The sequence below is a fragment of the Ovis aries genome, chromosome 1 (genome assembly GCF_016772045.2).
Source record: "Ovis aries strain OAR_USU_Benz2616 breed Rambouillet chromosome 1, ARS-UI_Ramb_v3.0, whole genome shotgun sequence".
Lineage (NCBI taxonomy): Eukaryota > Metazoa > Chordata > Mammalia > Artiodactyla > Bovidae > Ovis > Ovis aries.
Window position 1 is genome coordinate 190,281,554 of NC_056054.1, and position 25,338 is coordinate 190,306,891.

Here is a 25,338-nt window from a genome sequence, read left to right on the forward strand (position 1 = left end):
TCAGTGATGCCATCCAGCCATCTCATCCTTTGTCGTCCCCTTCTCCTCCTGCCCCCAATCCCTCCCAGCATCAGAGTCTTTTCCAATGAGGATATGTTAAATCTCAGATGCCTGGTCCCCACCCCAAGAGACTTGATTCAGCAGGTCTGGGCAAGGTCCAAGAAGTTGTATCTCTGGTAAGCTTCTAGGGGATGGAAATGCTATCAACCTGCAGGCCAGACCTTGGGTGGCACTGGCTTAAATTATGCAGGAGAGGAAAGAACACAGGACTGAAAGCCAGAAGACCTCTGTGCATGTGAGCTCAGAGAAAGCGTCTGGGAGGGAACTCACAAAAATGTTCAGACATCAGTGCCACCTCGGGTACTGATGGACTGGTACTTTCTTCATGTTTTTCTGCCTCCCAAACTTTATTCATGCCTTTCTATATACATAGAGACACACACAACCTTCTCTAAATCCAGAAATTATATGTGTATATGTGTACCTATATAATTTACTTTATACACATACATTTTTATAAAGTCATTTGATGTTCTCTGGCAGCTATTTCACTGGAAGCTTGTAATAAGCTTGTAGATAATGTAGTCACGGATCTTTCTTCTCACGTTGCTGTTGTTCGGTCGCTAAGTCACGTCCAATGCTTTAGGACCCCAAGGACTGCGGCACACCAGGCTTCCCTGTCCTCCATTCACTATCTCCCAGAGCTTGCTCAAGTTCATGTCTATTGAGTTGGTGACGTTATCCAGCCATCTCATCCTTTGCTGCCCTCTTCTCTTTTTGCCTTCAATTCTTCCCAGCATCAGGGTCTTTTCTAATGAATCGGCTCTTCACATCAGGTGGCCAAAGTATTGGTGCTTCAGCTTCAGCAACAGTCCTTCTAATTAATATTTAGGGTTGGTTTCCTTTAGGATTGACTAGTTTGATCTCCTTGCTGTCCAAGGAACTCTCAAGAATCTTCTCTAGTACTTTTTTCTCATACCTGCAGTCAAGTCAGCTCAGGAACTGCAACTGATCTTTCACATTTAAGGACTGATTTAGATTTACGATGAGGTCACACAATGATTACAGTGCATGGGATTTATATCAACGCCTACTATAATGTTCACTAATCCTGTAGGTTCCCTGCATGTTCAGGTGAGAGTGAAGGTCATGGGTGCTGTCTTAGGGTGGTCTGTTCTATCCTTCCTCCTTTGAAGAGATCCTGCAGAACGATGATCCTGGAATTCTTTGTTTTCCTTTGTCTTCCACATTTGTTGACATTTCTTTATTCTTCTTGTGGTTTGATCATCAGTTTAGTCCAGTTCAGTCGCTCAGTCGTGTCCGACTCTTTGTGACCCCATGAATCACAGCACACCAGGCCTCCCTGTCCATCACCAACTCCCGGAGTTCACTCAGACTCACGTCCATCGAGTCCGTGATGCCATCCAGCCATCTCATCCTGTCGTCCCCTTCTCCTCCTGCCCCCAATTCCTCCCAGCATCAGAATCTTTTCCAATGAGTCAACTCTTCGTATGAGGTGGCCAAAGTACTGGAGCTTCAGCTTTAGCATCATTCCTTCCAAAGAAATCCCAGGGCTGATCTCCTTCAGGATGGACTTGTTGGATCTCCTTGCAGTCCAAGGGACTCTCAAGAGTCTTCTCCAACACCACAGTTCAAAAGCATCAATTCTTCGGCACTCAGCTTTCTTCACAGTCCAACTCTCACATCCATACATGACCACTGGAAAAACCATAGCCTCGACTAGATGGACCTTAGTCGGCAAAGTAATGTCTCTGCTTTTGAATATGCTATCTAGGTTGACCATAACTTTTCTTCCAAGGAGTAAGTGTCTTTTAATTTCATGGCATAGGTTGCTGTTTTTGTCATTGCTGTTGCCATTTTTCATTAAGCCAACCCACGCTGGGCCTTAGTCTTTCCTATAAGCCATATTTGTCCTTGCTTATATGGTTATTTGGAATCTATAGGACTGTCTGCTTAGCCAACCCCCTCCTGGGAACTATCCACTCCGTTCCACATGCAGGGTTTAGTGGGGCAGTCATGCTTATACTTTAACACCATCCCAAGCCACAAAAGTTTGGTCTGGGAGTAAACACAAGATCCCAACTGGATCAATTAGTTCTTCCCAGGAATCTCATTTTGGGAGACAGAACCTTTTATTTAAAAATGACCAAGGTACTGACACACACTCGAAGCTGTCTGCTGAGCCTATTCTCCATTGTGAGGCGGCGAGTTTGTGCACAGACCCACAGTAAGAGCCAGGACAGAGATGAAGATGGCTCCATGTTAACATGTGCTCTGAAAAGAAGGTACCGACCTCCTCTGCTGAGACTCCCCACAACTCCCTGATTCTTGCCACTCCTGAAGCTGGAATTTCATGATTTCCAATAATCCGTCCTCATTGTTCAAGCTAGCTACATTTATTTACCCCAGAAGAAGCTTAGCCAATTGTGATACTGATTTATAAGAAATAATTTTTATCTGTTCCCCATCCTTGTTCCAGGCATAGCTCCTAAAACTCTAGGAATTTCCTAAGCTTGCAGAGCAGTGGTATCTTTTCGTACATTAGTGACAGCTGGATAGCCCTTAGGTAACTCTTGGATGGATGTTTGCTGCCAGGGAAACCAGTTTGTGATTAGCCCATTAGAACTTTCGACCCTACCGCCAACCTCCTGGGAAGGAAGAGGGGCTAGAGACTGAATTCAATCACCAATGGCCAGTGGTTTAATCAACTGTGTCTGGGTAATGAAGCCTCCCATAAAACCCCAAAAGGACAGGGTTCAGAGAACTCCAGGTTGGTGAAGGTTGGGAAATGAGGGGAGGATGGGATGGCTGGGAGAGGGCACGACATTCCCGGCCCTTCCCCTAACTTGGCCTTGTGCATCTCTTCCATCCAGCTGTTCAGGAATTCTCTTTTATAATAAGCTGAAAAGAAAAGTGAAAGTCGCTCAGTCATGTCTGACTCTTTGCGACCCCATAGACTGTCCATGGAATTCTCCAGTATTTGCCAGAATACTGGAGTGGGTAGCCTTTCCTTTATCCAGGGGAATCTTCCCAATCCAGGGATCAAACCCAGGTCTCCTACACTGCAGGCAGATTCTGTACCAGCTGAGCCACAAGGGAAGCCCACGAATACTCGAGTAGGGAGCCTATCGCTTCTCCAGCAGATCTTCCCAACCCAGGAATCGAACTGGGGTCTCCTGCATTGCAGGCAGCTTCTTTACCAACTGAGCTATCAGGGAAGCCAACAGCTCAGAACTCAAACCAGTGGAAATGCTATGTGTGGCAGGAGTCACTCATAACACACTGCTCAGGAGGAGGACGAGATCATTAGTCATCCAGCAGTAAGCTTGAAGTCTCATGCATCTCTTAATAAGCTGGCATCTAGTAAAATCTTTCCTGAGTTCTGTGAGCCAGTACAGCAAATCAATGGGCCCTAGGGAGGAGGCCACTGGAACCTCTGATCTACAGCCAGTTGGCCAGAAGCACAGGTGATAGCCTGGATGCGGAACTGGGGTCTGCTGGGGAGGGGCGTGGGGTGGGAAAGTCAGCAGACCCAGCCCTTAAGCTGTGGGATGCACCTGGAGACAGTGTCAGAACTGAGATAACTGGCTTAGTGATGTGGAAAAAAATACATCGGAATTGATGTCAGAACCGTACCAACCCATATGCCTTCCTTTAAACTCAGGCCTCGTTACAGACCTTTCTAGGAGGCCACATTCGCTTCATTTTAAAATCCATTCAGTTCTCCCACTTGCCTCTCACTGTGTTCATTAGTGACGTGTGGTTAGGGTTCTGCAGCTTAAATCTTTCCACTCCTCTTACATCATCTCTCCTTTAGAACTCTGTTCACAGCGTTCTTTTTTTTCCCTTTTGAAATTTCCCTTTCTCGCATCTACAGACTGTAAGCATGGCCGTAACACACAAGAGTAGGGAGAGTTGCAATCCCCTCTTCCAGGGCTGCTTCCTTTCAGTTCTGACACCAAGTGAGAGGTTTGCTGTTAGCTGCATGAGACTTCCAGCTGACTGCTGGATAACTAATGATCTCTTCCTCCTTCTGAGCAGTGTGTTACAAGTGACTCCTGCTGACACACAGCATTTCCACTGGTTTGAGTTCTGCTGCTGCTGCTGCTGCTGCTAAGTCGCTTCAGTCGTGTCCGACTCTGTGCGACCCCATAGACGGCAGCCCACCAGGCTCCCCCGTCCCTGGGATTCTCCAGGCAAGAACACTGGAGAGTGTTGCCATTTCCTTCTCCAATGCATGAAAGTGAGAAGTGAAAAGGAAGTCGCTCAGTCGTGTCCGACTCTTCGCAACCCCATGGACTGCAGCCCACCAGGCTCCTCCGCCGCCCAATGTAACTACAAGGTGAAGACTTCATGCACCTGCCACCAGACTGTGGGTTGAGGCGGGAAGACAAGGCAGAAAGATCTGTCAGCTGAATGTTTGGTTTCAGTGGAAGAGGAAGACACCGCCAAGACACGCGGGAAACAGACTCCACGTCCTCCTGGCTGCTCAGGGAGCCTGGCAGGGAAGGAGTCTCCACTGGAGAGATGCAGGGCATTGGAATGGAAAGGGTGCCTTACAAAAGGATGTGTCATGGATAAGGAGGAGGGATGGATTAAAATGTCTGCAGCCAGAAAAAAGTAATCTAGGAAAATTATCTGACGATGTTCTATCCTCACCAAGTGACAGTGACCCCAAACAGAAGAATGGCAATACAAAGAAGAAAAAAGATTTTAAATTGATAAGAGGGGATGGTTAAGTAAATTATGATATATACAGAGCAGAATTTTACAGAACTGTTTAAAGTCACCTTATAAATTTATGCCAATGAAAACACAGCACAGTTTACTAAGTTCAAAGGCAGGTTACAAAACAGTATCTTCTGTGAGATCCAATTTCTGTTAAAAAGACACACATACAAACCTCTGGTATACTGCTTCTTAAACTGTGAGATGTATGCAAATCTGCCTATTAACTGAATCCAGGAGTCTGGTTAAAATTCTGATTCTAATTCAGTAGGTCCAAAGTGAACAGGTTTGAAATCCTGCATTTCTAACAAGGTCCTGGGTGCTGCTGGTGGTCCTGTCTACCACATGTCATAACAGGGATATACAGCAGGGTATTAGCAGTGAGGTTTAATGGGTGATGAGACTTGAGTTTTCTTCTTCCCTTGTATCTCTGCTAATTAATTTGGATTACAGAAGGAAAAGTAAGGTACAAGTTTTTTTTTTTATGTTATGAAAAGACAAAATTCACCTACTTTAAAAAGAGAAAAACAGATGCAGCAAACCATGTGGTCATGAGAGAGATAATAAAATTGCGAGAAGGAGCCTCTATAAAATTCATGCAAAGAAGGAAATGTGCCTGCCTGAGAAAGGCTGGGAGGGGGACAAGGGGAAGTGAGGGCACTCTGACAACCACTCTGTAAGAATTCTAGAGCCACAGGACAGTGGCACAAGAAAACAGAACTGCTGGGATCTGTGGTATAAACACATACTTTACATGGAAAGGAAACTAAAAGGTGAGCAGTGATGAGACAGGCGCAGCCCTGCCCTGCCCGGCGCGGGTGCACATGGGGACCAAGGGATGTGAGAGGAGAGCTTGTTCTGCCCTCTCCAGTCTGAAGGACGTTCTTTATGAGGAGCGACACGTGAAATCTGGGGGCAACTAGAAAGCTAATAGGCTGCAGAAAGGCAGGTCAGAGGCTGTGCCTAAAGCCTGAATACAGTAGAGCTGGCTGATTCCCAGGAACGCAGGTGTGAGGGAGCCACAGGGCCACGTGCGTGGCTGGACAGAGCAGGGTGCCCTATCTCACAGGGCTTGGGCAGCAGAGCACGTGTCCCCAGAAGGCTGCAGAGAGCAGTGGTTCTTTTCTACAAAAGGTCCAGCCTGAGTCCAACCCCCGACAAGGCATTTAAACTGTCTTTGGTGGCGACAGCAGAAGTGACAGGGGTGGGTGGTTATCTCTGTTATTTGGCACAAAACACCAGGTGACAAGTCACAGACCTCACAAGGCATTAGCCATCAGCAGAGGTGGGGGCGCTGATCGGAGATGGCATGTGCTGGTTATTATCAGTGACTATTAATTGCTTTGTGACACTGACATGCAAACAGATGTCAAAGTCATAACGTGGTATTCACGCCATCAGAGTTAACCAGAGTTCCCAACAAAGCGTGGCCCAACAAAAGGGGGCAGAGAGCTAGCCATCCAGGCCAGAGTCTGCCCTCTGCTGGAAATGACTGTGATGACTCCGATAAAAGGGAGGAAAAGGAAATCTCAGGAACAGAGAGAGATCCTGCTGCTTCCAAGACCCCACCCACATCATGCAGAGACACAGGAACTCACAGAACGGTCAGTGGATGTGGCGTACATCATCTCCACATACGTGGTATTTAATGATCTCTGAAAAGCAAATCACTAACTTCCATCAAGAGCAAAGCGCTAGTCGCTTCTCTTTCAACCCTTTTGAGGGTTTTTCACTGATCCATTTTTGCTCTTCCACTCACAGAGAAATAGGAAGCATTTTCTAGTGAAACCTAGTCAGGGAGCTGTTTGACTACAAGCCAGTGAGAAGTACTGGCTCATCCTACGAGGGGCTGAGGAGCCCCAGGAGGACAGGCAGGTGGGTCCTGCTCCCGGCTCAGCCCCAGCTGGCTACATCTCTCCACGCATCATCGAGTCTCACTCACGCTCTTACTAAACCAAGTACCCCTGTGATATCGTGCTATAAGGAAGATCTACCTAGTCTTCACCCTCCTCCCCTGTTTCTTCCATGAGAGCTTTAAAAACACTTGGAATGTATGACTGATGGGGTTAGGGGAGCATCTCTTGTTACATAAAGTCATGTCTACTTGTGGCAGAGTAAACTTAAGACTATGGACTGCTGGCAGATTCTACAGAATGAGGGACAAAGCTATCCTAAAATGCTGACTGTTATTATTCCTTCTTCATCCTATATCCTAGAATTTCTTTCAGTGGTTTTGCAGGTCACTTAAACTTCTTAGGTCTCAGGATAAGAAAATGTCAGTGAAAGTGATCTGAAATGAATCCCAACTGCTTTTCTCAGAGAAGTAAATTGAGTGTGAAAATGCCACATGGACGGTCAGTGCCCCTCGACCACTGTACTCCAGGGGCGCAGACGTCAGCTAAGATCAGGGGCCTCTGCAGTCTGCGTCCAGCCATGACCCCCGCCCTGACGACACTGGTCTAAATGGCCCCATGCCCTCTGTCCTCCTTACTGCCTCCTGACTTGATTTTCTTGATCAAAAATGCCTTCCTGCTCTAAGACTTGCTAGTTCTACAGAGGCTACTGACTAGAGTCTAAATTCTCAGGCTCTATCAAAAACCCCAAGAATTTGATCCTCACATACTCTGCCAACCTAATCCTTCACTCTCTACCTTCCTCTCTGTCCTCAGCCACACCTACTTACATGTTGTCCCCCAAAATCACAGGCCCAGGCTGGCCCAAGACCTCTGTTCAGGTTGTTCCCTCTGCCTGGATTCCTTCTCCCTCCATACCAGTCACTGCCAGTCTTCCTCCAGTTCCAGCCCCTCTAAGAAGTACCCAGGAGGCTCTTCTATTCTCCTGGGGGTGGTCCCTCCCTCCCAGCCTCATTTATTGACTGATACTCCTCTGTCCAGCTATCTAGGAAATTTACCTAGGTAAATAAATGTTTACCTCCCCTACAAACCTCCAGCCCTGGTGAGCACTCTGCTCTCCAGGGAGCTGGGAAGACAGCAGATGTGACCTGAGGGTGAGGGGAGGGGACAGACATATGTCAACAGCCCTGCCCACATGAAACTCAGGACGCCTGCACACTTACGGTTTCCACAGTTGAGACCACCAAGGCCGAATGGGCAACTGCAAGTTGACAGGAAAAAAAAGAACAAGAATTAGTTTCAAACATCAGAAGAAATTACTGAGGCAATTTACCTACATGACTTCTAAAGAAGGTTTGGAACAAATTCGTCAGAATAAATGAACATGCTGCCTACCTCATACAGGTTTCATTTTCAAGCCTATATCCATCTTCACAGGCTGAAAGAGAAAATGAAAACCCATGATCGTGTCTATTAACTTATCTTGGCCCAACTGATGGTTAATAAAACCAGCCACCCTAAAGTTCACAAGAATATTCTAGAACCAAAAGGCTGCAAAACAGCTTTGTTGTAGGTTATTTAGTTGCTGAGTCATGTCTGACTGCAACCCTACGGACTGTATGCCAGGCTCCTCTGTCCATGAGATTTTCCAGGCAATAATACTGGAGTGGGTTGCCATTTCCTTATCCAGGGGATCTTCCTGACCCAGGGATCGAACCTGTGTCTCCTGCATTGGCAGGTGGATTCTTCACCACAGAGCCACCTGGGAAGCCCACAAATAACTTTAGAATTATCTAAAACCTGGCCTAAATACTGCTGCCAGCTCAATCTTTCATTTCATCAAAAAGACCCCCAAAACTTAACCTCTTAGTGATTCTAGCTTCTCAGCTATTAAAAAAAAAAGGGATAATAATAATTTCTTATAGTTTCTTGGAGGGGATTAAGGAAAATGAGGCATGCAAATGCCTTCCCACAGCACCCAGCATACAGTAACCACTACCTGTAACTGTGATCATTATCTAACATTTGCAGTTATTTCTGGAAGTTCCCTGTGGTCCCTGAGTAACTTCCTTCCATAAACACAAAGGTAAATGCCTCACCGTCTTTAATGGAAGTCAAGCCTTCTTTCACCTGCCATTGGCTCCGTTAGCAACCGTCCCTCAGGCAGTGAGAAAGCCATGGTCCATGGCCAGTGTCCTGAGAGAATGCTCACCCTGCAGTCTGTGTAGTGGATTCTGGACATACCTAGCTGAGCCCTAATCAGCACACCACACGAGACTACAGCTTTCAGCCCTCTGGCACTGCGGCTTATAGACCACTGCTTCACTGCAGGCTGTGGGCCAGCCATTCCCCTGCATCAGCAGTTCCTGCCCTGATCTGATCACCGAACAGTTTCAGCACTACAATAAGCTGATAGAACATCACGAGCTGTAATGTGTGCTTGGATGAAAGTAGATTATAAAAAATAGCCTCTCAGATAAATTCATTGGTGCAAGGAATGACAGAAATTTGACTCATGGTTAATGTATGATATACGCTACACACAAGAATCACAGTTAAGTAAAGGTACATAGCACAGAGCAGTAATCTCTAGACAGACAGCACACACTGATGGCAACGTTTGAGTGCCAGCAGCACATGGCTCAAAGGCTGCAGGCGCCACAGATTGGGAGATCGCTCACAGACTTCCCTTCAAGAATCAGCGCATAATAACATTTAACTACGTGGGCTTCCCAGGCGGTGCTAGTGGTAGAGAACCCGCCTGCCAATGCAGGAGATATCGATTTCTGGATCGGGAACATCCCCTGGAGAAGCCCAAGGCAACCCACTCCAGTATTCTTGCCTGGAGAATCCCACGGACAGAGGAGCCTGGTGGGGCTACAGTCCACAGGGTTGCAAAGAGTCGGACACGACTGAAGTGACTTGGCACGCACACATGTAGACGTGCTTGATGTTGTTCTATTTTTCACTGTTGGCCACTAAATGATTCTAGCATCTATTTTTTTGTCATAGACTACTGACATGTCACTAGAGTCTTGCAGAATGGTGTGGCAAATACTGTTCTAAATAACCTGAATTCTCTCACAGTAGATCATGTGCGCTGTGAGCCTGCACTGCACTGTTTCAGCTCCCCTGGATTCACTTCTCCTGAGCTACACTTGCTTTATTAAAGGCAATCTATTAGGAGCCCCAGCCCCAGGCATGGCCAAGGGTATTTATCGCAGGCTATCATGGAACACATTGCCAGAATACCACTCAGTAACCTCGTGATGCGGACTTTCCAGAGAAACTTCTCTTGGGTCCCAGGATCTAGAAGAATGGGGATGGTCCTAAAGAACTATTCTTTATTTTATGGTTACTATTTTTTTCCCCAAAATCACATTTCTCTCTTTGCCTTAGCGTCCCAGATGCTTAGAACTTGAGTGCCTATCTTTACCAAACAAGTGAGAACTTAGGGTATATCTTTTTGTATGTTCACGTTCCTTCTAGCCTCAACAAAGTAGTCATTGTATTTCTCCTTCAACCTTATTTACCTTTTAAATTAACCTCATTTTGTTACAGTGAATTTTCATCAGGTGCTTCAAATCATTTTTGCAACATGGTAGAGTATGATCATCGGAGAAGGCAATGGCACCCCATTCCAGTACTCTTGCCTGGAAAATCCCATAGATGGAGGAGCCTGGAAGGCTGCAGTCCATGGGGTCACTGAGGGTCGAACACGACTGAGCGACTTCACTTTCACGCACTGGAGAAGGAAATGGCAACCCACTCCAGCGTTCTTGCCTGGAGAATCCCAGGGACGGGGAGCCTGGTGGGCTGCCGACTATGGGGTCGCACAGAGTCAGACACGACTGAAGTGACTTAGCAGCAGCAGCAGCAGAGTATGATCATACCCCATTTCCGGAAGGAGGAACCAGGCCCCGCTCCCAAATCTCTGATGACTCTGAGTAGGCCTCACGTAGGGGTGGGTAGGTGTGGGTGTGGGTGCGGGGGTGTTGCTCAGTTGTGTCTGACTCTTTGCAACCCCATGGACTATAGCCCACCAGGCTCCTCAGTCCAAGGAATTCTTCAGGCAGGAATACTGGAGTGGGCAGCCATTCTCTTTTCTAGAACACCTTCCCCACCCAGGGATCAAACCCGAGTCTCTTATGCCTTCTGCATTTCAGGTAGATTTCTTTACCATCTGAGCCACCAGGGAAGCCCTTACTCAGGTGGGACCTTCTCTAAGGAACACGCAGAGCACTCCTGTCTCCCTGGAGTGGAAGTGCCATGCCTGGCGGTCCCCACACTACAGCTGGGTCATGGGAGCAGGGAAAGCTGCCCTTAGGTGACCCTTGGCTCTGACTGCAGGGCAGCCACACAGGGACTGCAGGTGCCCCAGTGACCCATCCCCACCCATCTCAGCCCCAGGGCAGGCTGATGTCACACTAGTCTGTTCTATTCTGAACATTTCTTCCTGGAAATGTTTTTATATCAGCTCTACCCACCCAACCCTCATTTGCTGGGTAGGAGCTTTCCACGCCACGGCTGTCATCCACCCAGATGTAAGGTCTATGCGTCGTCCTGCCTGTGAGCTGATGGGCTGGGCTGTTTTCACATAGCTTCAGAAGTGGCCTGGCTTCCTGGTATAATGATATTTCCTTAGTTCAGATGGGCCCATTCAGTCATTCATCAAAGACCGACTGCTACCATGGGCCTGGTACCATGGGCTACCACGGGCTGCTCTCGGGCTCTGGGAGGGAAGCCTTGTCACAGGGCACTCCAGTGGGCCTGAGGACCCAGCTCCTCATCTCCATACCCTAGAGGGACCCTGACCCACACAGCACTGAAGATGAAATCAATGTGGCAGTATTTGCATATGCCCAAAGTGGGCTCCCCCTATTGATATGAACATAAGCAAACTCAGGCCTTCTGGCCTTTTAAAATAAAATCAGTACATGGTAGAATCTTTAGGCTTTTTTGCTCCCTTGCAGGAAACCAAATCAAGACCTGCCAACCTTGTCCTATCATATTTGCTACCCATCATCCATTTGTTCCTTCAACAGACATTTGTGGAACCCCACAATGTACAAACATATTCTACAGGCACCCACTTCCCTGGTGGCTCAGATGGGAATGAATCTGTCTGCAATGCAAGAGATCTGGGTTTGATCCCTGGGTTGGGAAGATCCCCTGGAGAAGGGAAAGGCTACTCACTCCTGTATTCTTGCCTGCAGAATGCCACGGAAGTGTGCTGAGCAGCGCTGTGGGCTTCAGACATCAGCCTAGACGTGAAGTATTAGTCACTTAGCAGTGTTCGACTCTTTGGGACCCCATGGACTGTAGCCTGCCAGGCTCCTCTGTCCAAGTATCTGCAGTCTAGTCAGAGGAACAGACTTGCTAACAGGTGGTTGGGATTCATCAGGACGTCTGCATGATGGAAGGAAGCTACAAGACCTCTATCGGAAGGACACCTGCTTTAATTTTACATGATGCTTTGAAAGTCTGGTAAAGACATTTTATGTGAGATAGTAGGAAGCGTGTGTGTGTGTGTGTGTGTACAACAAAAAGCAATATGCAGTTACTAATATGCAACTGTTAACTGTAGAGATTTAGAAAACACACACCCACATGCCTTTATCCTCAGCTTACACCAGGGATTTACCCACATTTGAGGTGTCCTAAAGAGTACTCCTTTTAACCATCCCTGTGCTCCAGCACCAATGGCCAGAAGATGTCACTGTAACCCCTCAGAACCCAGCCACGGGTCTGTGGCCCAAGGAGCTCCAGGATCCGTTCATGGAGCCCTGATGGTCACGGATGAAAATCTAACCAACAGGATGCCGCAGAAACCAGGCTAAGCAGGGCCTTGGCCATAAGCCCAAAAGCTAACCACGGCTTCCTTATTCCGATTCTTGGGTCACTACTTAATGCACATAACGTTGCTTGTGCCTGTGTCCCTGTGTCTGGTAAATCTTCAGCAGCTCTGCTATTGCTAACGCTAGTCTGTAAGCGACACAATTAGGAAACTGTGGACTTGCTGAGAGAGGTAAAGGCTCTTACCTTAGCCTACTACTTAGGCTAGTCAGAAGCAGAGGTGGCAAGGCTACACTTGAGACCACCTGAAAAGGCACAGGCCCTGCGTACAGAAGCCACCACTCCCCAGCCTCCCAGGGGCCACACAGCCCCCAGCACACGTGGATGTCAGCAGAGGTCCCCTGCCCGCCCGAGGTGGGCTCAGTGCCCCAGTTAAGACAGGCCAGGAGCACTCTGCATGAAACCAGGTAAGAAGGAACTAGGAAGCCCCATCTCCACATCAGAGCGGTAGGCTGACGGGGTGCTGAGCAGTGCCATGAGCTTCAGCATCAGGCCCGCTGCCCCAGCGTGGGCCCCTCTCTAGAAACCCCGCCCAGGGCTGCATGCAGAGCCGAGAAGGTGCACTTTTAAAGCACCTAAGTCAGAGGGTCCAAGCTCAGGATACAGCACTGCCCTGAGATGTATTTTTACCCTCTCCTCTAACAGGAAGTCTTGACAGAAATAAGTGGCATGTCACCTTTCCCTAGGACACCGTTTTCACTCAGATTCCAGGACATCTGTCGCTGGCAGGTGTTGACTGAGCAGGGAAACTGGGCCACACGTTCTCATGTGATGAGAGGCCTAAGGCTACACGACACCTTTATGTTGCCAGTGTTCCTGCGACTGTGCATGGCAGCAGGCTTTTATAAGTCAGGGCATCCAGTGCTCTGGATTTTAATTCATTTTATTTTAAAGCAGTATGCGTGCACTGTATTCACTGAACAGCTGATATCTGAAACTAGATGAATTTAATCTTCACCCAAGAGGTTAGCAGAATCAGACTTCTGACATATAAGCTTTAAAACCAGAACCCATTGGTTCAACAATAACCTGGGTAAAACACAAGAGCAAATGCGATGGCTTACAAAGTACCTCCATAACCACTGCCTCTTTAATTCCTAGAATATCTGATGAAGTCTCACTGCACCCATTGCACAGAAGAGGGAACTCGGGCTCAGCAAAGCTAAGTGCCTTGCCCGAGATGACAGGATGGGCAGGCAGAAGAGGGTTCTGACTCAGGTCTCCTGAGCTGCCAGCTACTGCTAAAGGGCACACCCTTGCCTTCATGCTGGTATTTCCATTTCAAAAGATTAGCAGACAATAGAATAAAGCTTTAGGAATTAAAACAGTAATTTTTCTAACTTCCTCTAAGTAGGAAAAAAAGAAAAGGCCTGGCCACCCCAGGCATTCCATTCTCTTTTCTTTTCCTTTGAATCTGATTGGCCAGACTAGTGCGCACCAGTCAGAGATAATGCTATTATTCCAAGGAGATAACAAATTCAACCCCTCTGGGAGCCAAACAACCAGGACCAGTCACCCCCGGATTAGAACGGTCACCCCCAGAGCAGAGAGAAGCCCCTCCCCCACCCCTCGGGCCCCGGGGCCCCAGGCCTGCCGCTACCTCGGCAGGAGTGGTCCATCTTGTTGAACTGGAAGTAACCAGACTTGCACTGGCACAGCGCGACCCCGTCCAGATCGGTGCAGATGGAGGTCTCCTTGTCACATTCTGGAGTCTTCCGCTTGCACAAGCTGCCCGCTGAAATGGAAAAACAAGACAGTGAAACAAAACAAAACCTCCTCCATGTCAAACATTTAGATGCATGAACTTGCTATTTCAAGAGGCTCAGAGAACAGTTTCCAAAAGAGCCTGGTGAAGCGCGCTCCTCTCAGGGGGCCCTGCTGTGCTGCCTTCTTCCACTCCTTCCCCGGGGCTGGCCCAGCCTGTTACTAAAAGTTTACACAGTGTGCCACAGGGAAAAAGCAAACCCAGAAGAAATGGGGTGGCATCCCCAACTCCAGCATCCCCTGCAAACACAGCCCCCAGTAGGTGGGGTCCTCTGCACCTTCTCACTCAAGGGCTGCAGTGGAGAACCGGCCCAAACCCAGAAAGCATGCCCCTGCCCTCTCAGGGAAGAAGACCTGTCTCAGCCCGCTGCTGCCAAGCAGACTCGAGGAGTGGAATGTAACCTGGGTGTCTGGCTCCGTCACTGTCCGCCTCCCCACCGCCTGGGGCCGGCTCAGCTCTGGGTGGCCAGCGCCTGGCAGGGCTGGTCCGCACTCAGGCTTGACATGCTGACATGCTTGACATGCTGAGGGCGGCACTCGACAACCGGTTACTGGGCCAAGAGGGCGCTCACCCTTCCCTGCTCTGCCCCCTCACTTTAGAGCCTCACTTCTACCACGTGTGCATATCCACCTGGCTTTGTCCAGCCCTGGGCGTGTGGGCCATGCTCATTTCAAGGATGACAAAGAACTCTTTCATGATCATCACAGAGCGTTCCCTGTGGCGCATGCGGCCCTCTCTGAGGTTGCGCACAGTGAATCCTCGCTTGGGCTGTATATAGCAGGCCCTCTGTGAGGTTGTAAACAGCAGGCCCTCTCAGAGGTTGTATACAGCAGGCCCTCTCTGAGGCTGTAAACAGTGACCCCTCTTTTGGGTTAAATGGGTTGTATATAGCAGGCCTTCACGAGGCATGAAACGGCAGGCCCTTTCTGAGGTTGTACACAGCGGACACAGTGAGGGTGCCTTTACCACCTAAGATAGGTCTGAAGAAAAAAACACACATAATTGGGATCTGCAGACAACAGAACAGAAACATGAATGGAGGGACAGTGGAGAGTATCTTATTTACACCACTTACAGACTGAGGTACATCATTGTTTTTGGTGGGTGTGAACAAGTTCAGGGTGGGGACAGAGCTGAGGAAGGGCCACGGGCGCACACCGGGCAGTGAGGTTTGGGCTCCCTTCTCCCACCTTAAGGGCACCACCACCTGATGCAAAAACCCAAACCAGGTGCCCGCTCGTCCCACGGCAAAACTGCGCCCCCTCCCAACCTCAGGCAGGCTCGTGTGACCGGAGCGGACACACCGCCCAGGGGCCCCGGCACCCGCCCCCTTGTCTGAGTCCTGAGAGCTGGGGGTCTATGGGTGGCTTGCTCACAGGGAGGTTAGTTTAGGACACAGCTTCAGCTCTCAGTGCTGAATTTCCTGTCTTTATCAGTGGAAGCTGGCGTGCTAAATCAGAACCCTATTTGTGTGTGTGATAGAATTTCCTTTGTTTATTGTGAAAGGTTTGTATTTAAGGGAGAAAAATGAAAAATGGAAAATCTCACCAAGCAAACTGCGAAGCTGGCACAGAGGGCGTACTAAAAGGCCACAATCTCTCATCTAAACTTTTTGAAGTCTTAATATAAAGAAATGCCTCCAGCGCAAAAGGCCGTCCAGGCCAGTACTAGTTTGTGCAGCAGCCAGTCTGAGCTGCCTGGCCTGATTAGATATTTTCTGGAAGCCAATATCACGTTTTTCCTCTGCCCTGCCCACAAAGCCCGCCTGCGGGCAAATACCACTCGCCTTGCTGAAGCAACTCTGCCATCAATCGAAGCAGATTCCCTCGAAGACAGGGGAAGCTGACCTTGCCTTTGTGACAGAGGGGTTGCTGTCCTCCAGATTCTTAATATTTTGTCATCAATCCATCAAACGGAACCACATATAATGCAGTTTTCATTTTAAGCCTGGCAATGTGATTATTCTGCACCCACAATTCCCATGGTCCTTCCTGGGCATAACATCCGCCAGACAGACAATGAGCACTGATGTAAATCTATGGCTGGGGCGCTCCTCTGGGGGATTTCCAAGGACTCGAAGCCTCTGGAGAGATGAGAGCTACAGTTCTTTGAAAGGCGAGGAAGTGGATGTTTTGTGAATTGAAAGGGAAAATCCCGCCCGTCCAAAGGCAGCATCCAGAGTAGCCCGCGGCCTCTCATATGCTGGGAACAACCAGATGTCAAAACCTGACCACTTCTGCTCATCCAGCCCAACTCTCTAGCACCTCTCTAGAGAGGTGAGTGAGACACCAAACACACGCTGGCAAAACCTGGAGAAGCCCTGGGAGGGAAAACAGAGAAGGGAGGCCGGGTTCAGCCAGGAGGCACGACTGTCTTTGATCTCAGGGGCTAGCAAAGCAGAGTCAAAGAATGGGCACCAGCCCCTGTGTGGGCAGGAATATATGGGAAATCTCTATATCTTCCTCTCAATTTTTCTATGAAACTAACACTGCTCTAAAATCTTCTTTAAGTCTTTAAAAAATAAAAAGCATGGGACTTTGGCAAGGAAGCAAGGGAAGACAGGAGCTTTCCCATAAGGAGGGCCACAGCATGAGCAGGGCAGCCATCGGCAGGGCCTTACAAACCCAAATATATGGCCACTTGATTGGCAAGACATGAAATGTGTTTACTAAGGACAAAGTAGTAACCTGATATAATGTTGACCATGCAGAACACACAGCATACGTGTTTTATGAACTGAAAGGTGCCCTTTCCCCTTTCTGGGAAGGAGAAAGCGGGACCTCTGCATCACTGGCAAGAAAAAGAAAGCCAAATCAGAGAGTTCCTGCCTCAAAAGGTACAGTATGAAGGGGCAGGGACTTTTTAGCTAATTCCCCAAGGAAGCTGAATGACAGCAACTTCAGCTCCAGAATGTTGGCCTCTTTTCTTTTTCCTTCAAGTGAATAACTAGCCCTGAAATGGGCCAAAGCTCTAGCATTTATCCCAGAACAAAAGGTGAGCTCCCGGCTCTACAGAGCACAGTCCAGAAGGAGGGCTTTCAGGACCAGCTCTTACAGAGCTCTGGCCCACCGGGAAGGTCCAGGATCTGCTCGCAGACAGAGACCAAACCTGCTACCTACAGTTGAGCATCTGGGCACCAGATGGGGAGGCTGACTCTGACTCTGCATCTCTCACCAGTCCTGTGTGAGTAAAATGAGCCAACCAGAGCCAGCTCAGACCACTTACGAGACGCAGCGGGGGCAGGCCCCCCTGCATGAGGAAGCACTTTTGATTCCAGCAGAATTTTCCCATCCCAGAGGTGAAACCTCCCTTCCAAGACCCAAATATGCCTTCCAAACTTGTTTCTAATCCCTTTATTCATCTGTTTCACACCAGATGCTCTGTAGAAGCTTTTGACAAAAACAGATAAAGAACAAGAAAAGAGAAATCATGGACGGCACCATGAGCTATCTGGCCTCCAATCTTCATCTTGTTTCTGCGCATTTAGAATCTGCAAACAAATACACAGGAGGATGGGAGACACTGCATGTGCTTTATTTACCTAATGGCATGTCATGATGAAGGTTTCGGGCCATTGACAAGTGTTGTACATTCTGTGTGTGAATTCTACCTCCCCAGAGGGAGGGAGCCTTTCAAGGGAAAGAAGAGTGATTTCTGCTTCATTACATCTGCTCCTATATCCCGTCCAATACCAAGGCTGTAGAGGAGAAATAGAAAAAGCATGCCAAGGACTGGGAGACTTCAATGCTGTGTGTACAGGATCGTGTGTGTGTGTGTGTGCATGTGTGGGTCGGTGCACATACAAAGATATACACACACAAACCCCTTGTGGTTAATACCCATTTCAAAGACAGGCCAGCTCTATGACAAGTTTCTTGGACCTGCGCCCAGAAGGCCTTACACTTCTACCCTAGGTCTGTGAGTAACTGGATGGGGGGTCTTCCCAGAGGGCCCCTCTCTTACCTCTAAAGATCCGCCTCTGAGACCCCAAGAGCTGGCAGACCTCAGCAGAGGCCCAGCAGGAGTTGACGCATTTCTGCATCCTGTCGGCCAGGTCGAACAGCGTCACGTTGGAGGCCAGGGAAAAGGTGGCTTGCAGTGACATCACCACAACACTGGACTCCCTACAGGCAAAGTATACATATTTTAATTGTCCTAAACTGATATGTGGGTCCCAGAATTTTTGGAAAATGAGTGTCCTCCCCATTGTCCAGTGAGGGCCTGGGACAGCATGAAGGTTCCGTGACCTTGGCCTGGGATCACCCCTCGTAGCCTACAATGAACTGACCTAACTCACAGATAGGTCCTCTTCCAAAAGGTTCTCCATGAGAAATTACATTACAGGCAAAACAGGGGCCAGTGTTGTTGCCATCACACTTGTTAGAATACCCTCCCCTTTCTATAGGACTGGTCCACAAACAAGTACATATAATCCTGCTACTTACCTAGAAACATGAGCTGTGGATCGGGTATAACCAGGTAATGTTGAGAAACACACATTTAACTGAAAGGAAGAGGTTTATCATTAACTGTGAGTCAGACAAAAGAGCCTTGAACCTAGAACCAATTTCCTATTTTCAAGATCAAACAGGCATTTTTCCAGTCATCGAGTTATCAGCAGGCAGCCTCACACAGAGTGGTGTCCTTTTTTCTTGTTCCTTTCTTAAATGCCTTTCTGCTCTTATTCTGTTGTTCCATGAACACAAAGGGAGAGAGGCAGATAGTAAATCAGTGGGGGGAAATCTTGGCAGGAAATGATGTTCAGAATAGCACCCTTGGATGCAAAACCTCTTCAAAGGAACAGATCTCGTCTAAGATCTGCTCCAGGGTTTCAAACGACCTCAGAGGCAACTGTTTATTTGGACTTTGCACAGTGAACAAGGCTTCCTGAAAAGGCTGGGTTCCTTTCAGCTCCCTCAGGTCTGGCAGGCCTTACACAGACCCTTCATAATCTACAATGAGTTGACCTAACTCACAGATAGATCCTCTTCAAAAAGGCTCTCCATGGGAAATTACATTACATGGGTCAAGAGCCCTTTTGTTGAGAGCAAATTAAGAGTGACTCCGTGTGTTTGCCTTGTGCCCTTGGAAAGAGCAGAAAACCCCTGTGGGGCATGATGTACCATGCCTGCATCCCCACTCCGCCCATAGCATGAACTGGGGCTTGGGGCTTCCTCTCAAGCAGCTGAGGGTCTCAATATCCTGACCAATGCAATCTACCTGTCTTCAAAGCCTGTGGGTCAGACATATCTCATCCTTCACAGGATGCTATCAAACCTTTTTTGTCTTTGTATTAACATTGCTTTATATTCATAAGGCAATGATTTATTATGATTAAACTTTCTTTTTCCCCAGGAAAAAACAGAAATAGCACATTTCAGAACAGAAGAGCATCTTGGGAAAGGCCATTTGAGTCACAGCCTAAGTCCTCTCTAGTCATAGCCTACATCTTCGCTACTTCTTGGGGGTGGGGATGTCACATCACTAATAAATTATATGTTGACACTGGGTGTGTGTGCGTGTGTGCTGTTGCTTCAGTCATGTCCCACTCTTTGCGACCCTATGGACTGCAGCCCACCAGGTTCCTCTGTCCATGGGATTTTCCAGGCAAGAATACTGGAGTGGGTTGCCATGCCTGGGTTGCGCAGCAATCAAATCTGTGTCTCTTGCATCTCCTGCATTGACAGGTAGATTCTTCACCACTGAGCCACCAGGGAAGCCAGCTGATATTGGGTAAAACTGAGCAAAGCAGATGGGTCACTGAAGACCATCTAATGGGAAGGACTATATCTCTGCAGGAGGTTCTCAGCCCCTGTACTATCTTAGAAGGAAATATTGACCTACAGCCCAGCAAAGAGGCAGCTGCAGTGGGGTGCCAAGAATACTCACTATAGGGTTAGTAGACATAAAACCCTGCCATTTAGTAAAGAATTTGACCTTAACCAAAGAGAGGTCCAGCCCTTGACTCCTGGAAGGTAATCTCTAATCCTTTGGAATGTCCTGCCTTTATAGACCTCGAAGCCCTGGCCACTCCAGATAGTCTAACAGTATGATTTATGCTGGGGGTTTTGAGTTACAAGGTACCAGCTGGACCTCCAGAGGGGTTAGAGACTCAGGTCAGGATTACAGGCAACTATCTATGTTTTGGCTCCAGACACCAAGGCTCGGTGAGTCTGCCTGGCTGGCGATGCTCCATGAATACTGTATACATCATTGCTGAGAGGAGTTAACCCTGTCTATGACCTCACAAAGAGAGGATGACTGGAATGAATTTGAAACCCTTCTGGACTCTGCCTCATGCATCTCTTCCCTTGGCTGTTACCTGGCTCTTTCCACTGTAATAAACCCTAATGTTGAATTTAACAGCTTTCAGTGAGATTTCTGAGTACTTCTAGTGCATTATCAAAACTGTCTCTTGGAGATTCCTGAACTCACAATTGGTATCCGAAGTGACGGTGGCCTAGTGGATTGTTTCCTAACTCTGCACCTGTTCTGTGTAATCTCAGGCAATGTCATTAACTTCCAGAGCCCTTCAGGCTTTCATCTGTAAAGGTGTTGGCAATACCTCTTACAGGAGGTAAACTGCCTGTTAGAGAGTAGATGCTCATACAGAAAGGGAAATGGAATCTAATTTTTACACAAATCAAACCCATGGTCTTATAAAATCTTATAGGTTTTGGCTAACATACTCTTACCCATAAAGAACAAGTAAAATTAAAATCAGAAATCAATCTCTAAAACTTATTTTAATGGCAAATTTCAAGTTTCTGAGCATTAACTCTTAGACTCTGGTAGCAGCTAAGAAGCAAAATACTGTCTGAACCTCATTTCTGACTCTTCTCCCTTCCTTTCCATTTTCACTTTTTTCCTGACAAAAAGGAGGCGAGGAGGGAAAGAAGAAGAATCAAAGGCCCCCAGATAATCCATTCAGTGAATTCTCAACCCTGGATAATGGGATTAACTTCCACCTTTGTCATTCCCTTGAGAAAAAAGCATCATTCTCCCCAAGTTCTGAGACACACACAAAAAAGTCACATAGCAGGTCAACAGCAGATGGGACGGCAGGGCTCTCTGGGTCTTTCCTCTTTACCAATAGCTCTTCCTGGTGCATGTCACCTAAGTGTGTGACATGGAAAAGGAAAAAATGCCAAGGCATTGATAAAAGCAGTTCAGGAAGACACATCAGAAGAAATGGTCCTACCAGCATCACTAATTCTCAACACCTCCCTACTATTTCTGAGAGGCCTTTCATTTTACCCTGACATTGGCCTTCCAAGTATGATAGAAATGAATAGTCTGGGAGATACAGGTGATCCTCAGGAGGTTCCCACTCTGAAGAAAATCTGTTCTAGAAAACAAAGGACTAGCAGGGAGATGCCTCTTGGGACACTTACCATTTTGGTGATCTCATTTTCAACTTCACGGAGGTCTGAACGTTTTTCCACGGTGGTATTAAAAAACGTTTTCTTTAGTTTAAACTCTGTCACGAAGGTTCTAACTGAAAATGAAAACATAACCTGTTAGACCTCACAAGGTCAACCTGCACAAGTGTGAGCATCTGTAAATCTCAGGGCACCCAGCTTTCCTCCACCTCCCAGGATGCTCTCCAAACATTTCTTTCTCCTGGAGGGCAGAGACCACCTCTCTCTCCTCAAGGTTCGTCTAGCAAAGTGAGCACCTACTCAGTTGAGCTGAAGGCTCAGACTGAGCAGACCTCTGGGTGAGAGGCTCCAAGGAACCTTTAGCCTACGTGAGCATGAGCCCTTCCTCACCTCTCCAATGGGCTCTCACATCTTGGATGCTCAGTGAAGCTGTGACAGAGAAGAGAGGTGAGCTAAGGACACAGTTCAAAGAGGAGGAGAGGGAGACCTGGGGCTGGAAAGACATGTCAACCCCTATAAAGCTTTGGATGAAGGAAAGTTCTTGCTTTCTAGGTCTTTTATGAAGTTAGTTAGCAAGCCCTAACTTCAAGGGTGTGCTCTGATTTCCTCTTCTCATTAGTCACCTCTATCCAATCCCTATTCCTCTTGCTCAGAGGAAATGTCTGTTCTATCATTGATAAAAGAGGCTTCCAGAAGCTGGGTTAATTCCCAGGATCACCCAGCTCCCAAGGGCCAAAATTAACATTTAACATCACGTGAGTCCATCTTCCAAGGCCTTCTACCCCCTAAACCCGCAGACTCCTGAGGAATCTGACAGTCTAAGGGCAACTAAGTGGCTGCAGAGAAAGGTGTCAAACATCCGCAGCAGGGCCCCACTCCAGGGAGCTGTCAGACTCCATGACGATAAGCTGTTTATGAAAACAACCCATATTCAAGATACCGCTGGGTTCAGACACAAAAGGATGTAGCCCCATTTTCCAAGGTCCATTTCACTCCTAAAATAAAATTCTAGTTAACATCAATTTGTGCTGATTGGGCCTGAGGGGAATGGAACTTACAAATGGGTAGGCAATCAAAAATTAGGGTAGCCTGCGGTATATCTGGCTCTTATCTTCCTTTAGATTAAATTCTTATCTCTCCCTCTGGACAAGGAAAAAAAAATCTCAACACAGAAACCCATGAAGCTGCTCTTTCACAGAAAGCTTGCCTGCTGAATTAAGAAAAAGGCCCACAAATGAGCCAGGGAAAACATTTAACATCTTATACTTACTGTCTAAAGCCCTTAATCCTTATTTAACATCTTTTTGCTTGTTCTACAGTTCAGTGAAGCCAGCTGCATAGGACTCTTTCTGAGCAGCAGGGAGCTCTTTGAAAACATTCTTGGCCAAATGAAAGCGTTTCCGCACACTCTAATTTGCATGTTCCTCTGATGTTTATGAACAATGAAGCTAAATGACTTGAAAAGGGAAAGATGATTGTTAACACAGTAAGCGGCTCTCCTCCTGATCCATGGTGCCTGTGGGACACTCCACACACAGGCTTCCAGAACAGTCCCCCCACTCCTTCATCCTCAGGTCTAGGTCTGCACCCAGACCCTCTGTGCAGAAACACACATATGGTGACCGGCAAGTACAGATCTCTTCTGCATCAGCGCAGTACACATGGCCTCTGCATCCGTGTGAATATGAATAAGGCTCCACAGGGTCCCCCAGGCACAGTCACGTCTTCCCACTGCAGTTACATCATCTGGCTTTAGGGCAACTTTTTCGCTGGTGGTTTACATATTATCTAAATGATTCTTAAAAGATCCATAATCATTGCTCTGTATTCAGAGTAGTTTATCACTTTCATTGCTTTCAGTCCTGGTCCAAGAGATTAGAAACCTAATGTCACAGGATACCTCCCATCTGAAGAATCCTACCACTTTCCAAGCTTGCTCAAATACATTATTTTATTTGATCTTCATAATATCCTCGAGTGGGAAGAAGAGCAGGTGGTAATCTGATTTTACAGATGAGGAAATTGAGGCTCAGGGAGTCAGTGTGCTGTACATGCTGACCCTGGAACTGGAAACCTGGCATTTGAGTCCCTGGGCAAGTATACTTTTCCATACTGTTTCAAAATCATTTCCGTCTCCATTCTTAAACGGAAAACTCCTCGCTTATTTTTTACAGGGTGCAGCTAAATGGAATAGGTTACGAGGATGTCTTAACTTTGACTGATGTTTATATTCTCAGATTTTTTTTCCTTAAAAAATAACACTTTGACTTGATCCCTGTATTTTAAACAATTTTCAAATTCGACCCTTATTTTAGTAGGGTACAAGTTGTTGAAATACATTTCTAGCCCCAAGATGGAGCTATACCTGCCTGGGGTACCACATCAGCAAGTTCAACTTTCAAGTTCCTAAAAATGCTCCCCTTGATTAGTAACTCAGTGCATCAGTCAGCCCATCCTGAACAGTGAAGCCAACTCTGGGCTCTATACTTCTTTCTAAATAAGGTCAGATAATTGGAGAAGGAAATGGCAATCCACTCCAGTACTACTGCCTGGAAAATCCCATGGACAGAGGAGCCTGGTAGGCTACAGTCCATGGGGTTGCAAAGAGTCGGACACGACTGAATGACTTCACATGCAACCCCAGACAATCATGCCCTGTTTCCCCATTGCTGCTTCTATGTTCTATAAAACTCAGTTCAGTTCAGTTGCTCAGTCATGTCCAACTCTTTGCAACCCCATGGACTGCAGCATGCCAGGCTTCCCTGTCCATCACCAACTCCCAGAGCTTGCTCAAACTCATGTCCGTTGAGTAGGTAATGCTATCCAGCCATCTCATCCTTTGTCATCTTCTTCTCCTCCTGTCTTCAATCTTTCTCAGCATCAGGGTCTTTTCAAATGAGTCAGCTCTTCGCATCAGGTGGCGAAAGTACTGGAGCTTCAGCTTCAGCATCAGTCCTTCCAATGAATATCCATGACTGATTTCTTTAGGATTGACTGGTTGGATCTCCTTGCAGTCCAAGGGACTCTCAAGAGTCTTCTCCAGCAGCACAGTTCAAAAACATCAATTCTTTGGCACTCAGCTTTCTTTTGGTCCGACTCTCACATCCATACATGACTCCTGGAAAAACCATAGCCTTGACTAGATGGACCTTGGTCAGCAAAGTAATGTCTCTGCTTTTTAATATGCTGTCTAGGTTGGTCATAGCTTTTCTTCCAAGGAGCAAGCCATCTTTTAACTTCATGGCTGCAATCACCATCTGCAGTGATTTTAGAGCCCAAGAAAAGAGTCTGTCACTGTTTCCATTTTTTTCCCCATCTATTTCCCATGAAGTGATGGGACCAGCTGCCATAATCTTAGTTTTCTGAATGTTGAGTTTTAAGCCAACTTTTTCACTCTCCTCTTTCACTTTCATCAAGAGACTTTTTAATTCCTCTTCACTTTCTGCCATAAGGATGGTGCCATCTGCATATCTGAGGTTATTGATATTTTACCCGGCAATCTTGATTCCAGCTTGTGCTTAATCCAGCCCAGCATTTCCCATGATATACTCTGCATATAAGTTAAATAATCAGAGTGACAATATACAGCCTTGACGTACTCCTTTCTTGATTTGAAACTGTTCCATGTCCCATTCTAACTGTTACTTCTTGACCTGCATACAGATTTCTCAGGAGGCAGGTAAGGTATTCCTTACCAGACAGGTATTCCTGTCTGGTATTCCTATCTCTTTCA

General features: G+C 47.3%; 1 protein-coding gene across 3 annotated transcripts in view; it reads right to left on the reverse strand.

Annotated features, from left to right (window-relative positions):
- Positions 1–25,338, reverse strand: part of HEG1 (heart development protein with EGF like domains 1) — an 83,976-nt gene that overhangs the window by 16,025 nt on the left and 42,613 nt on the right. For all 3 annotated transcript variants that reach the window (XM_060404378.1, XM_060404377.1, XM_027956598.3), the window contains 6 exons: positions 21,618–21,721; positions 18,669–18,727; positions 18,187–18,347; positions 14,059–14,193; positions 7,998–8,040; positions 7,826–7,863 (listed from right to left, as the gene is read on the reverse strand). In XM_060404378.1, the coding sequence (XP_060260361.1) occupies positions 7,826–7,863; positions 7,998–8,040; positions 14,059–14,193; positions 18,187–18,347; positions 18,669–18,727; positions 21,618–21,721 (540 nt within the window). The remainder of the gene's footprint in view (positions 1–7,825; positions 7,864–7,997; positions 8,041–14,058; positions 14,194–18,186; positions 18,348–18,668; positions 18,728–21,617; positions 21,722–25,338) is intronic.